Source organism: Cyrtonyx montezumae, unplaced genomic scaffold, assembly GCF_038088225.1.
Source record: "Cyrtonyx montezumae isolate F1298 unplaced genomic scaffold, pur_monq_1.0 scaffold_10, whole genome shotgun sequence".
NCBI classification, from domain to species: Eukaryota; Metazoa; Chordata; class Aves; order Galliformes; family Odontophoridae; genus Cyrtonyx; species Cyrtonyx montezumae.
The window spans coordinates 29,940,950-29,953,996 of record NW_027071826.1 but is presented as its reverse complement, the minus strand read 5'-3'; the positions used below and the strand labels follow the sequence as shown (position 1 = coordinate 29,953,996).

General features: G+C 38.9%; 1 protein-coding gene across 4 annotated transcripts in view; it reads right to left on the bottom strand.

Annotated features, from left to right (window-relative positions):
- ZFYVE26 (zinc finger FYVE-type containing 26) overlaps window positions 1-13,047 on the bottom strand; it is a 41,448-nt gene that overhangs the window by 10,279 nt on the left and 18,122 nt on the right. For all 4 annotated transcript variants that reach the window (XM_065754417.1, XM_065754435.1, XM_065754427.1 and 1 more), the window contains 13 exons: window positions 12,542-12,647; window positions 11,171-11,910; window positions 10,394-10,590; window positions 9,370-9,474; window positions 8,693-8,815; window positions 8,059-8,235; window positions 6,696-6,942; window positions 5,738-5,836; window positions 4,256-4,407; window positions 3,530-3,699; window positions 2,240-2,268; window positions 844-965; window positions 532-752 (listed from right to left, as the gene is read on the bottom strand). In XM_065754417.1, coding sequence (XP_065610489.1) covers window positions 532-752; window positions 844-965; window positions 2,240-2,268; window positions 3,530-3,699; window positions 4,256-4,407; window positions 5,738-5,836; window positions 6,696-6,942; window positions 8,059-8,235; window positions 8,693-8,815; window positions 9,370-9,474; window positions 10,394-10,590; window positions 11,171-11,910; window positions 12,542-12,647 — 2,488 coding nt within the window. The remainder of the gene's footprint in view (window positions 1-531; window positions 753-843; window positions 966-2,239; window positions 2,269-3,529; window positions 3,700-4,255; window positions 4,408-5,737; window positions 5,837-6,695; window positions 6,943-8,058; window positions 8,236-8,692; window positions 8,816-9,369; window positions 9,475-10,393; window positions 10,591-11,170; window positions 11,911-12,541; window positions 12,648-13,047) is intronic.

Here is a 13,047-nt window from a genome sequence, read left to right as displayed (position 1 = left end):
TTTTCTTTTATTTTTTTTTACTTTTGCTATTGGTATACAGATTGGTATAGGAGGTTTCTCTATCCATCGTGCTTTCTTATTTAGGTCATTTTTTCCTTCCTAACATTCAGTGGAGCACTGGAAGAAGATGATTGCAGACATCAACTAGCATTATAAAAATCAAAGAGGTACGTGTGAAATTCATACACTACACCTGTCACCTTAAGCCCTCTAGGAACAAAACTGAGGAAAAATTAATATGATAGCTCTCAGCAAGCACAGCTTTAAAATCCTAAACTGAAATACAAACTGAAAGCAGAAAATACAGAAATAAAAATTTTACCCCAATCACTGTGAATTGTTTCTCCTACTCTATTTTCTCAGTAATCATTACAAAGTTATATTACTTGAAGTTTTGTTGCCTGAGCAACAGATTCTAATATCATGAACTTCTCTTCCTATTTAAAATGCCCACAGCACAATCAAAGGAATCCTCTCACCCTTTACTTCCAAGTGGAGATAATACATCCTAGTAAACATTTGATAAATCACCTGTCACAGAGAGCTAGGTCCTGGCTCCTTCCAGCTTTCACAAACATCATTTTGGCACTGAAGAGTAACTGCTTCATGATGTCCATAAGGAGTCCAGCATCTACCTCAGGATTAGTAAGCCCTTGGGACAATTTGCAGCAGTGCTCTATCAGTTGGTGGCCACACACTATGCTGTTGCTGTGCAGGCTAAGAATAGCAATACACAAGGAAGAGCTGGGAGCCTGACAATTTTAGGAAAGAAAGACAAACGTGAATGTTGAGGTAGTTCTCCAGCAAATCATTTATATTGGACTCTCCTTCTGCAGATCTCACCTGTTCATAATAAAATTCACTGCGTACAATTTCATTCTCCTCTTCATTCAGGGAAAGAAACCACTCAAGAGCAGTCATCTTGGGTATTCGCACCACAGTGGAATATTCGTTATTAAGAGTTTCTGCAGCCAGGAAGGAAAAAATAGGTAGAATTGTTGTACAAGCAGCAAAAAACCTTGGCTAAAGACTCATGATACAAAGTATTCCCACAGTCTTTTCAGGGTCATCTGTGACCTGTTAGTTGTACCAATTCCTGTCAGTATCATCTGTCTAGCACACACATTACAGAAACATTTCCTTACCTATCAGGTTACCAAATTGTACCTAGGCTCACTCGCATTATCATCAGTATCCTTTCTCCAAAAATTACTGACAATATGTGATGAGAACAGCAATAATGGCAACCTTGCCATAATGGGAACACTACTGACAGAAGATGATAGCTACTGAAATGCTGACAGAAGAAAACATCTGCAAGCCTGGGAACCCAGAACATCCTTGAAACGTGCAACTGATATCTTTTAAGTGCACCCTGATAGCTGAGAACCAGAGACATCCCAAGATATTCTCAATAAGAGCAAGAAAAAGCAACAACAGGCTTATCTGGAAAGTTAAAAAAAAAAAAAAAAAAGCCTGGCAGGGTGGAAAACAGCTTGACAAAGTAAGAATCCGCAATAGATATTGGCTGTTGTAGATGGAGAAATAGCAAAATAGCCTGGGAAAATAAAAATTGATCCGGGAACACAGAAAACAGCATCATCTGCTGGCTGTTCTGGGTGAAAAAGAAATTAGCAGCACCGGGGTGCTCCAAGTAGTACTGTCCTGCAACCCCACCTGCGCCTAATAATAGATATCTAAGTGACTTGCTTTCTACCCACAAGGCAGCCTCTCTCTGAGAACTCACCTTGCATGAATTTCTTTACACTCAATCTGGATAGTTCAGACCCTCACTAGGCACACCTCTCTGACTTCAAATTCCATGACACTGACCACCTCTGAAGCAACACATGGATCAACATCAACTGACCCCACTCGTGGAAATTTTCTGGAGAGTGCCACAGCTCTGTACAAGGCTAATAATTCCTACTCCTACCACAGCCTCCCTGTGACTGTATCTAGTATGCAAGGTGTCTTCTCCAACCATTCCTTCAGTTCCTTCATTTAAACCCACAAACAGCTCACTCTATATTGGCTCATACACTGTTCCTAAATCACAAATTCCCATTCATAGAAGTTCAGAATACTTACCTGCCCACTCATACAAAATACCATAGAAATTTTTGCAACTGAAGTGTTCAACCTTTAACTACTGCTTAATGTGTCAGCTTGCCTCCTCTAACTCCACACATAATCAGGTTCTGAAAAAGTTGAATTTTAATACTACTCCATTACTTACCTTCCACTTCATCCTGATCTTCTTTTGTGCTGTAATAGAAAGAAGGAAACATCATGCCTAGTCCAGCACACAGGAAAAAACATACTTTAAAAAAAAATTTCAAAGAATCAACATGGCTAGCCTTTTCAGAACACTGTCTTGTAAAAATCTAACATTTCTCTCTCCCTACTCTCCCCAACCTATTCCTTGTCCTCAGCCCCCTACTGTTCAGAAGTGTAAGACTCTGCTTCTAAATAATGTATTTCAACTACACTACTACACTAAGTAATTAGTTTTTAAACTCTTCTGTAGGTGCAACAGAAGGTTATATTCCATCACAGCAAAGATAACACTGAGAACAAGAACTGCTCAATATCAGAATACATCGGAGCTCAAATGAATTTTCTGGGGTGCAGGCCTCTGTCTGTAATATTTAGATGTTTTGTTTTTCTTAGGGTCTTGTTTTTTGTTCTAATACAAATAACTTATTTATTTTAAATCACCTTAATACTTAAGTACTTTAAAACATGACCAACCTCACAGCTCAGCTCTGTTGACCTGATCTGGTAGCATAAGCAGCCATTCTAACTCAAGCAAATCTATCTTCAGGTGACTACTCACTTTCTCAGATTTGCTTTTCCTAGCAAGCCTGCTGACACTGCCTTAGCTGATACTTCCATTAGCAGGCTTGATGAGGTCACGAATAGTAAAGCTCACATTTTCCAGCAGCTGGACTAACTGAAGTACAATGAATCACCATCTACTCCTCAGCTGAAAGCAACCACCACACCATGAAAACCCATCATTCAAGGATGATCCTTTCATTGAGGTCATGGTTTCAAAATTTATAATATATACTTGCTTCTGAATCCCCAGGGGTTCAAGAAGTCACAATCAAAGGACTATGGAGCAGCATTAAACCAATGATATGTTTAGCAGAATCAGTCACCATGAGATGCTAATCCAGAAGCTGAGTAAACTGCAAGCAGCTTTGTCACTAATCATTCAGCAAAGACTATTGTGAAAGTTGAATGCTTTGTTGCAAAACGTATGTTTAATGATGAACTGATGCTTAAGGAAAGAAATAAAGACTTTTGCTGGTTAGCTCTTGTATATTAGAACACTGAAGTAAACTGAGGCACAGAGGCTCCCCTCCACACCTAGTAAGCCTGAAAATCTACCAGCTGTCTGCCACAAAGCCCGATGGCATCGTATTATCTAGACAGAACCAGGATTTGAGTTTTTCTCAATTCCATTCACATACTTCACTATGTACACACAATTGAAAAGAGCTAGAATGAAAAGACTTACACGTCTGTGTCTTGTGCCAAGCCAGGGAGATGTTCCCTGTTGTAGTAACTATAGCACTGATCACACACACGAGCTGGATTTTCTCTACAAGTTTCTACTGCCATTTTCTTGGTAGAGCAAGAACTGCACACCAGCCTGCCACAGCGCCTGCAGTGATGACGTCTGTTAAACTGAGCACACAAGGTCATGGGTAGGCAAATGAAAGAACTTGCTCATCTGCCTCTACTGCATCCTATATCTATCTGCCTCCATTCATGGGTAAACTTAGTTCACTTGACAAGAGGAAACAGCACACGTAACAAGGCTTTTCAGAACTATAAAGTGACCTATTCTCATTGACAGAATTCCCCACCAGGGAGGCTATGGCAAGGGAAGAAGGGAGGGGAGGAAAAAATAAAAAACACACAGAACAACTGGGGGCTTAATATACTTGCTTCAGCACTTTGGACTACCTACTGCTGATGTTGTCTCAGCTTTGATCACCTGGTCACCTAAGGTTCTGACATAACCTTACTTCCAGATCCAAAAACAACAGACACTTTGAATAAATTCTGCTGTTTCTAGCCAATATAACAGACTGTCAGCACATTTTCAAAACTCTAATTAACCTTCTCCCTCAGAGCACCAATGTAGTTGCTTAAGTACACTGAGCAAAAAGAAGCACACAATGAGCAACAATTCCCATTCAGAAGTCGTGACTCTAAGAACCTAATTTTTGCTCCTTACCATAGTAAAGCGCTCAGTTTTGCACACCATACATATTGTTTCAGTGTCATCAGGTATCCACTGTTGCTTTGGAGGTGGTTTCTCAGGTGGCACAAATTCCTGAGAAAAATTCTGCTGCAGACTTCCTCTGGGACTTGCAGACATGGTGACACCTTAAAAGAAGCCAGGGTAAGACAAACATGGAAGGGAATTTAAACTGTTTAATGGAGTCCTGAATACCAGAAAACACTATAGACTTACTGAAACTTGCAACAAGACTACTGCTATTCTTCAACAAGGCATGGCCGACCAACATAGTGGAAGGAACCTCAATGCTTTTAAGCTAAAACTGTAAGCTTCTAATACTTTGACACTAATGAGCAAGACTGCTCAGTTACTAATAGACCTTTACAGCAACAATTAAAGTCTAAGACAACTTCTCAGCATCTATTTTTATATCATAAACAGAGACTTGGAGGTGGAATGAAATAAAACAACACAGGCAGGTATAGGTATACCAGCTAAGTAGTACAGCATAAAATACAATCTTAAGGATATCCAGGGTTGACATTCCTGAAAACTTAAGACTTCTATTATGACAAGCATGACATAGCAAGCCATACTATATACCTCCCTGATCTGGTTTGCTTTACCATCTACCGTTGGCAAATCAATTCAAAGAGGCCACAATTTTAATCCTTGGCCTTCAGCATCCTTGACATTGCCAAAGAAGTATTCATTTAATCCAGTGTATAGTAGTAGAAAGACTTTTAGTTTGTGTGATGCAATCCAGTTACACTTCAGGCTAACTAAAATCTTCAACAGTTCTATGCCACATACCTGGATACTAAACTGAAAAAGGAACTCTATATTCCAATAAATCTAATTCATGCAGGTAGAACCTGAATTACCAACAAACATAAGGGGACAACACAATCCGATTTTCCATCAATGTAATGATACTATAAGTTGAGAAACTCAAGTGCTGCACAGATAAATCCAAGATGTTGCTGTTATCTTACGTATTCAAATGACAGAATTTCCAGTTCAGGATACAGGACCAGAAATTCTGAACTGGAGACCATGATATCACTGCCAAGCTCTAGTTTAGACCCATCACTTGCTGAGAATCATCAGTCTGAGGATACCCCTTAGTCATTATCTGGACATACCCCCTGTTAGTCATTTCCTGAGAGTACTGGCCTTGCATCTCTTACAACACATACTCTGTGCATCTGTAGCATTAAATGCAGAATGGAAACTATAGAATTTGTAGTTGCTTTTAATGAACATGTTCTTCAGTTCTTCTGGCTTAAAGTACATTGTTTCCATTGTTCTACTACATTCTCTACCTTCTCAAGACTGTGAGTATACCCCCCTCAGACAATAAGAAGGTGTACTGTTTTTCTTATGGGAAATACTATAATGAAGGACTTGTAGAAAAACTCTGCCTTTCTTTGTGCTCCAGAGAGCACACAAAAAGAAGTGGCATTGAAACCTTACCAGTAAAGCTGGCAAGAGATAGTTCTGACGATCCTGATTTAGACCCTGGTTCACCCTCCAGTACTTGACAGAGACTTTCTTGAATACGTATCACAGAATCTAGGACAGGAAAAAATAAAAAGCAGAACAATATTGGTAATAAACCTGTTTTTACAAAGATTACAAGAAATCACTCATAGGAATATGTAACAAAGCTAGTACAAACAAGGTTAGCTATGTAATTACACACTATTACCTTTCAAGAAAATTAACCCACAGCAGAACTATATAAAACACAGAAAGGGACCCCTAAAGCAATGGACTACTGACAGGCTCAGGAATAATTCAGCAGAGAGAAAGTATCAGTTGTGATAACAATCAGCTGACATGAGATACTCATGTCAAATATTAAGTGTTTCACATTGCAGCAGAAGGAAGACACGTGCAACTTTTAAAGGTCATTTCACATGAAGAAGTCTGATACCTTGATATCAGCATTTTGAAAGTGGCATAAAGCAAGATGGTACCACACAGGTACAGGAAGAAACATGTAGGAACAGGAAGAGAAATAAAAAGAAGTATACACATAATGCATTTTTTATGCACTGAAACCACTGGACTTGGATCTGCAGCACCCTCTGCTGTTCCAGTTACAAAACCCTCAAATGCAGAAGCAAAAGCTGACCTGAAGACAACATGGATAAGAACTGGTCAATACACTAGAAAAGAAAGCTATGCCAGGAACATTAAACAAAAGAAAAAATGAACAGAGCAGCAGAAAAAACTGAGAAAGTTTTGAAACCCCTGGCTCCATGACAAGAACATACGCTTACAAGAAATGCACGCACTTCAGGAACATATTCTGGGCAAGAAGGAGACTGAAGCATCTAAAAGTGTTATGGCACAACTGGAAAAAACAATTCCAGGTGAAAATTCACCCTTTCTCAAAAATAAAATAGCATACTCAAAGGACAGTCACCTGATCTCCTTTCTTTCAATGAAAAGGGGAAGTCAAGGGCTTTCTCTGCATACTTTGAGAGCAAATTGTCAATATCTTCTACAGCAAAGCCAACTTCCTGTCCACCTAAGAGCTGGTGTAGTGTCTGCACAGCCACAGATACCCAGTCCACTTTCATATTCATGAGTAGCTGTTCCACCATAAGCAGTGGCCTGGAGGAGAGGTGGAAGTAGTTAACACGGGAGAGTTCAGGTAGAGTCAGCAATACCTGGGAAATAGGAGAAAAAAAAAGTGATATGCCTCCAAATTTGATTTTGTGTGAGACGAAATACAAGAAACTAACCAAGCAGCTTAGATGAGGAAAAAAACATACAGAACCCAAAAAATGGAGATGGGACTTAATGGGCCTATTTATAGCTCTGTGACAGAATTAGCAGCTTATTTAGCTTCTGCTTTCAGATTCCATCAAACACTGTCTCACTTCAGAGGAAGCTGAAAACAGGAAAGCATTTATTGACATGTTGTAGTGGGGTAGAGTATATTCTCCTATTAAAATACGACTATTAAAAAACCCCAAAACATTAGCCCTATCCTTATTCTTCCATCCTTTCAGAAGGAATGAGATAGAGAAAAGATGAGAATATGAGCAGTTTCCTCTAAAGAAGACTAGTTAATATGAACTCTTTACAAGTTCAATCATGCTTCAAAAATAAAGAAACAAAGTTTGATACCATTGTGCAAAGCATGGGAGTAAGCTGCCATAAGTAGTCCTACAGAAAAGAGCATATTGCAGAATGATCTGCATTTTCTTCTGATATGCTACATTTTATTAAGGTAATCTACTGGTTAACATTTTCGTTTCCAGGACGAGCACAGAACCTTTAAGAGCTAATAGTCATACAGAAACAGGAGTAATTGAGTGATACTGCCTTTGGAAAGCATATCTGGAAGAAACACACTGTGGAAGTATTGGAGACCACTATACAAGTGACCATATTTCTAATGCAACCTATATATTACTACACACAGGAAGAAAGCATGGCATTTCTGACACTTCAGAGACTAAGCTGAAAATATTTCCTTTTTTGCTAAGACAAACTTAGCAACTGTCCTGACAAGAATCTTGGTTGTTTTTTTCCCTTTCTTTTAGCCTGCATAGTACCTACCTCCTCTCACAGCTCAGACAAATGAATGCCCTTTTAAACCATCTCAGAATACAAGAACTACAAGAAATGAAAAAAGTTTTAGGCCATCTCTAACCTTAGAATCCAAGGAAAGACTTGGAATCTTGAGCCTGATAGGGTGAGATTTCTCTGAAAAAAAATCTAGAAGCAGATACTTCTATACATTGCTGTTAATCCTACAACACAGAAGTTTTACTCACTTTTGAACCCATGTAAAGTGCTTGGATTTCATTACGGCGTGCTGTTGTCAGATTCCTGTAGAAGTGGGTTGTGAGGTAATCAGCTAAGAAGTGAGATGCTGCCAAGCTAGGATGCTGGTCAAGGGACTGTTCACTGATGGCAAGGCAAATACCAGGATCTTCTATTCTTTGTAACAGCTAGAAACATACAAAACACAATAAATCCCTACTATGAACCCACAATAAATCCCTACTATGAACCTGGAGAAGATTTTTTTTATACAAGTCAGTGAATAACAGACTGCTGCCATATTAAGAATCCAGCAAGCAAATTAACCTCCACAAGTGTCTTATACATATAATGATGATTCAGGTCATCCACTTATAGACTACTTACTGCCTACTTTACTTCATTATGATTTATCAAGTAAAAGAGGCCCTGTATTTCCATTTAATTAAAATAGCTCTGAACACACTGAAAATTCTAGGTCCAATAATTAAAATCTAGCAAAGCTAGATTTTCACAAAAAGCAGACCACGTTGAAAACAGGACTTTGGATGAATATCTAAGCAAAAAAGCTAGTCAACAGTCTGGATATTGTATTCTCAACTTATTTGACCTTGAAACATAAGGCTGAGAGAGTCCTGCTGTTACCTGTGAAGCTTTCTCCATGTTTCCTGTCTCCAGTAAGTGGAGAAGGTGATCACGGCGAAGACTGATCAAGTCTTCTCTTGGGACAGGATACAAGCGTCCCCACTCCTCACACAACTCATAATCCTAAAGAACAACACAAACAAAAGCAACTAAGCAACTAAAAAAAACCAAACCTCTTCTGTCCAATACAGCAGCTCCCCCAAAGATCTGATCAGCTTCAAGAAATTCTTTAGCTCAGACTCCTTTCTCTCGTGCAAACACAAATTAAAATGACAAGGGAAAAACATGACTCAATTTGCTAGTCAGAATCCACAGAAAATGCCTTCCCATCACAGAGTAAGCAAACTGGTTTTCTAAGGAGACACTTTTCAAGCTAACCAGTATTGGTGCTTACACAATAATCAAGCTAGTATTACACCAAAAGTCTTACGATTAAAATCTTCAAAATTTTAACAGAAAAGAACAGGTGTCTCAGATTAAGAGTCAAGGGATTATTAACTGCATATAAATCTTGAAAATCAAGTACAGATTTGAATTTGTTTCTGTAACAAAGAATTGAGAAAAGAAATCCTTCCTGAGGTACTTTCCGCTGATTGTGTTTTAAAATGCTAGTTAAACAAACTTATCCAAAGTCTAATGTGTCCTAACTAGTCACATGAATTCTGTTGATGCCTAACCTTTGCTTTCAGAATGATATTCATGATGGCCTGGGGATCATCAGTGCAGGCTTTTTTCAGATCCTGCCAGTCACTCCACAGTGGTTCATTCTGCAAATTCAAAATCTGAAAAAGTTTGAAATTATTGTAGCAAACATTTTAAAAGTTCTATCCACAACAATCATCCAGTCTAGATAAACAGCTGAGTGGCTCATATCACGTTTTACTTTGTACAAACAAAGTTAAAAATGAGACACCTATCTAGGGCTTTTATAGGGATGATGTAATTGCACTTCCACCTCAAAAAACACTGATTTTCTGAAGTATTTACCTCCCAATGCCTCTGCAAAGCAGGTTTGTAAGGGAAAGTTTCTAAAAAACTACATGGCAATAACCACAGGTGAAAAAGTATGTGTATACTGCTGGTGCTAACAGTGAGAAAGCCAAACTAACTGCTAGCAGAATTACCACCATCCAGAGCTCAGCAGGGATTTATGACTCCCCTTATGTTCCATCTACCTTTTCAGTTTGTGCTGAACTGCAAGGCAGCTAGTCTAACTTCACTTGGGTATCTAAACTATCTTGCAGTTACAAAAGCTACCTGCAATACAAGCACGTTCACTGGACCAGCAGTTCTGTACACTACACATATCTACATCTCTCAAGCAAATAAAAATCATGACTTTCCATGGAAAGCTTCTAAAGGTCCTCACAGTGGCACAGAATGGAAAAAACAAAAACTGCTAAAAAATTAAGTGGCTTCATGCAAAAATAATACATAATACAATTTGAAGACTTGAAGTATGATAGGAGAATGGAGAAGTTATGAAAGATGGCAGACATTTTAGCTGAATATTATAGTACTGAAAACACATGATCTGTTTTGAATGAAAGACTTGAAAAACCATCATCATCAAAATAGATCGTAAACAGATGGCCAAAGCTTTTTTTTTTTTCTTTTTTTTTTTTACTAAAAGGGCAAGTATATTTTTTCCCTACTGCCTGTTTCTTAAAGAAACTGGCTACTTAAGGAATGGCTTCGTACCTTTTGATAAACCTGAAGTTCTTTCTTCCTGCTCTGCAGATTTGCTTTCAGTTCGTCAGTTATGTCCAATTCAGAAATACAGTAAATTAGAATTTCCAAACAGGCATCAAGTGGCCATTTGTCTAGACAGCGCAGAGCCAGCACACTTCTCAGCGTTGCATTTTTTACTGGGAATAAGTACTGCCAGCCATCCTTACCTGCAAAGAAAACAAATCACCACTTTAAAGCTCAGTTCGTGTAATCCGGCAGAGATAAAAGAAACAAAAGCATCCTTATCTGCACTGGATGGCATCACCAAAAGAAGCAGTGAACAGCTGAATAACCAATACTAGACTGATGCTAAGTGTCAGATTCTCATGAAGCAACCCAAGACAACATAGCACATTTACTATCCTTAGACTCCCAAAAGACCTTTCCTTTCACAAGTTTTATCTTCCATGTGTGACAATTACACTGCTATAAGAGATGATCTGTTAAGAGTAGTACTATAATTAGCACCTCCTGACATATTCAGGTCTTCACATGCAAGTTATGCTTGAGACACTTTTCAGTTCTCTTGTACTAAATTGCTTTTGGTTAAGTTTATCATCAAGATTTGCAAATTTGCAAGACAAACTACACCAACAGAGATTGCAAATTTAGAATGAAGGAAGAGGTCTGCTTCTGTTTTTGGATTTGCTCAAGGAGTACTACTTCCATTTCTACCTCCTGTTTCAGGATTTATTCTTCATAAAAGAAAAAGAGGGAGGAAGAGCAATCCAAAGGAATCCTTCTTACCTTCAGCAGCTGCACAGCTCAGCACAGCATCCTTCACACTGACCAGCTCCTCCACATCCTGACTATACAGATCCAAGACCTTCAGAGCTCTAGCCCAATCCTTTGCAGCAAGTGCTTGTTCAAAGACTTCCATTAATACCTTAACAGCTGTGGAGGAATGCAATCCTAGGAGAACCAAAGGTATGTATGTCTTGCCAGACAAGACACCAGCCAAACTGCCACCTTCCTCCTGTTGATTCTGAAGAGGCTCAAACATAGAAAGCAGAAATCTTTCCAGTACTGGGAACTCCTTCAGCAATGCTTCACATTCCCTGGAAATCTGTTCCAAACCTAATGGCAATTCCCTTTTGTCCCAGAATTCCATCCAGGATAAACTTGATTTGGGAATTTTCTGTATATTAGAAGCACTTAGACATGCCACTGTGGCTGTTAGCTTTGACTGAGACTTCAGGAAATCCAGGCAGGAGGCAGTGAGTGCGTTCGGGCTCAAGTTAGCCACGGAGGATGAGGCCTGAGCATAGACATCCTCAGAGGCCACTATACAGCTGGAGAAAGGTATTTCAACATCTGGCAGGCAGCAGCTTGCATACTGGTGTGCCAGGTTGCTGATGTTTGTCAGAAGGCATTTTGCCTGGCTCTTTTGCCTTGAATTGCACAAGGACAGCCTTTCACAGCAACAGTTAACAATAACTTGCTGCACATTCAAGCTCAACTCTTCTCTAGCCAAGAGCATAGAAAGCCTGCAGGATTGAAAACAACCAGCTTACCCAACACATATAAACAGTGCTTTACAATTACAGATTTTCATATATCTTCCAAATGTTTTGCAAACAAGTCCTTGATGCTTTTTCTATGGCAAGAGCACATATCTATCTATATAATATGCAAAAACTCATACAGCACAACATTGATAACTCAGCTTAAGCAGCCATTCCTTGAAAGAAATCAAACTTCATACTCAAGCACTGACTTCTACCTAAGTGCAACATACTAAAACATTTTGTTATTAGTGCTTCTTAAGTCTCACTGGTATCTTTTATTTTGCACTACACAATTAAGGTGGAAGTCCAGTGTTCCGAACAGTCATACATTCAATTAAAAAATTCTATATAAAGGCACTGCCTTATCTGAACAGGCAGCAATTGTCCAAAATATGGAGCTCTAGCCCCCCCAGCAAAAACTTTTATGATGGCAGAAAATCTACTGACTAGGTACATGCTGCAAGTGTTGGTCTGTAATTTGTGAGTGGGAGATAGCAAAGGGAGGCTGTACTGCCTGTGCTAAGCAGACAGAGAGAACTTCAAACTTGGTGAAGGTCCAAAATCACAAGCATCAAAGTAACCTACAGAAGTATATCTGAAAAGCACTAACCTGTCAGGTTGAACCCGTCTTTCAAACAGGAGTTGAGAAAGTAGCTGAGATGGACTCTGCTGTAACAATATGAAAGGATTCCCCACTTTCACTTCTGCAGATAAGTCTTTAAAAAAATAAAAATAAAATCAGAGCAATATAGAACATTTATTACAATATACATTAGCTTTACAGAACAATCAAGTCTTGAATTAGGAACACAAATTTTAACAGCCTGAGTCTGAAATCTCTTCTACTAAGTTTACAAAGGTCCACATTCACATTAGTGAGGTAAACTGCAAGGCATTTGTGACTAAAATGCCTCTCACAATCCTGGCACCACTGGCTCACATTTTTACAGTCAGATAATCAGATCAGTTACTAGAACTGGCAGTGTGGAGCATCTTCTGTTTTCAAATATTATCTATGTTCCAACAGTTTTTCAACTTGACTACAAAGATGTATTTTGGTTCAAGTATGCAGTGAGACAGAAATATGCAGTATTGGTTTGAGGAGTCTGGATACAG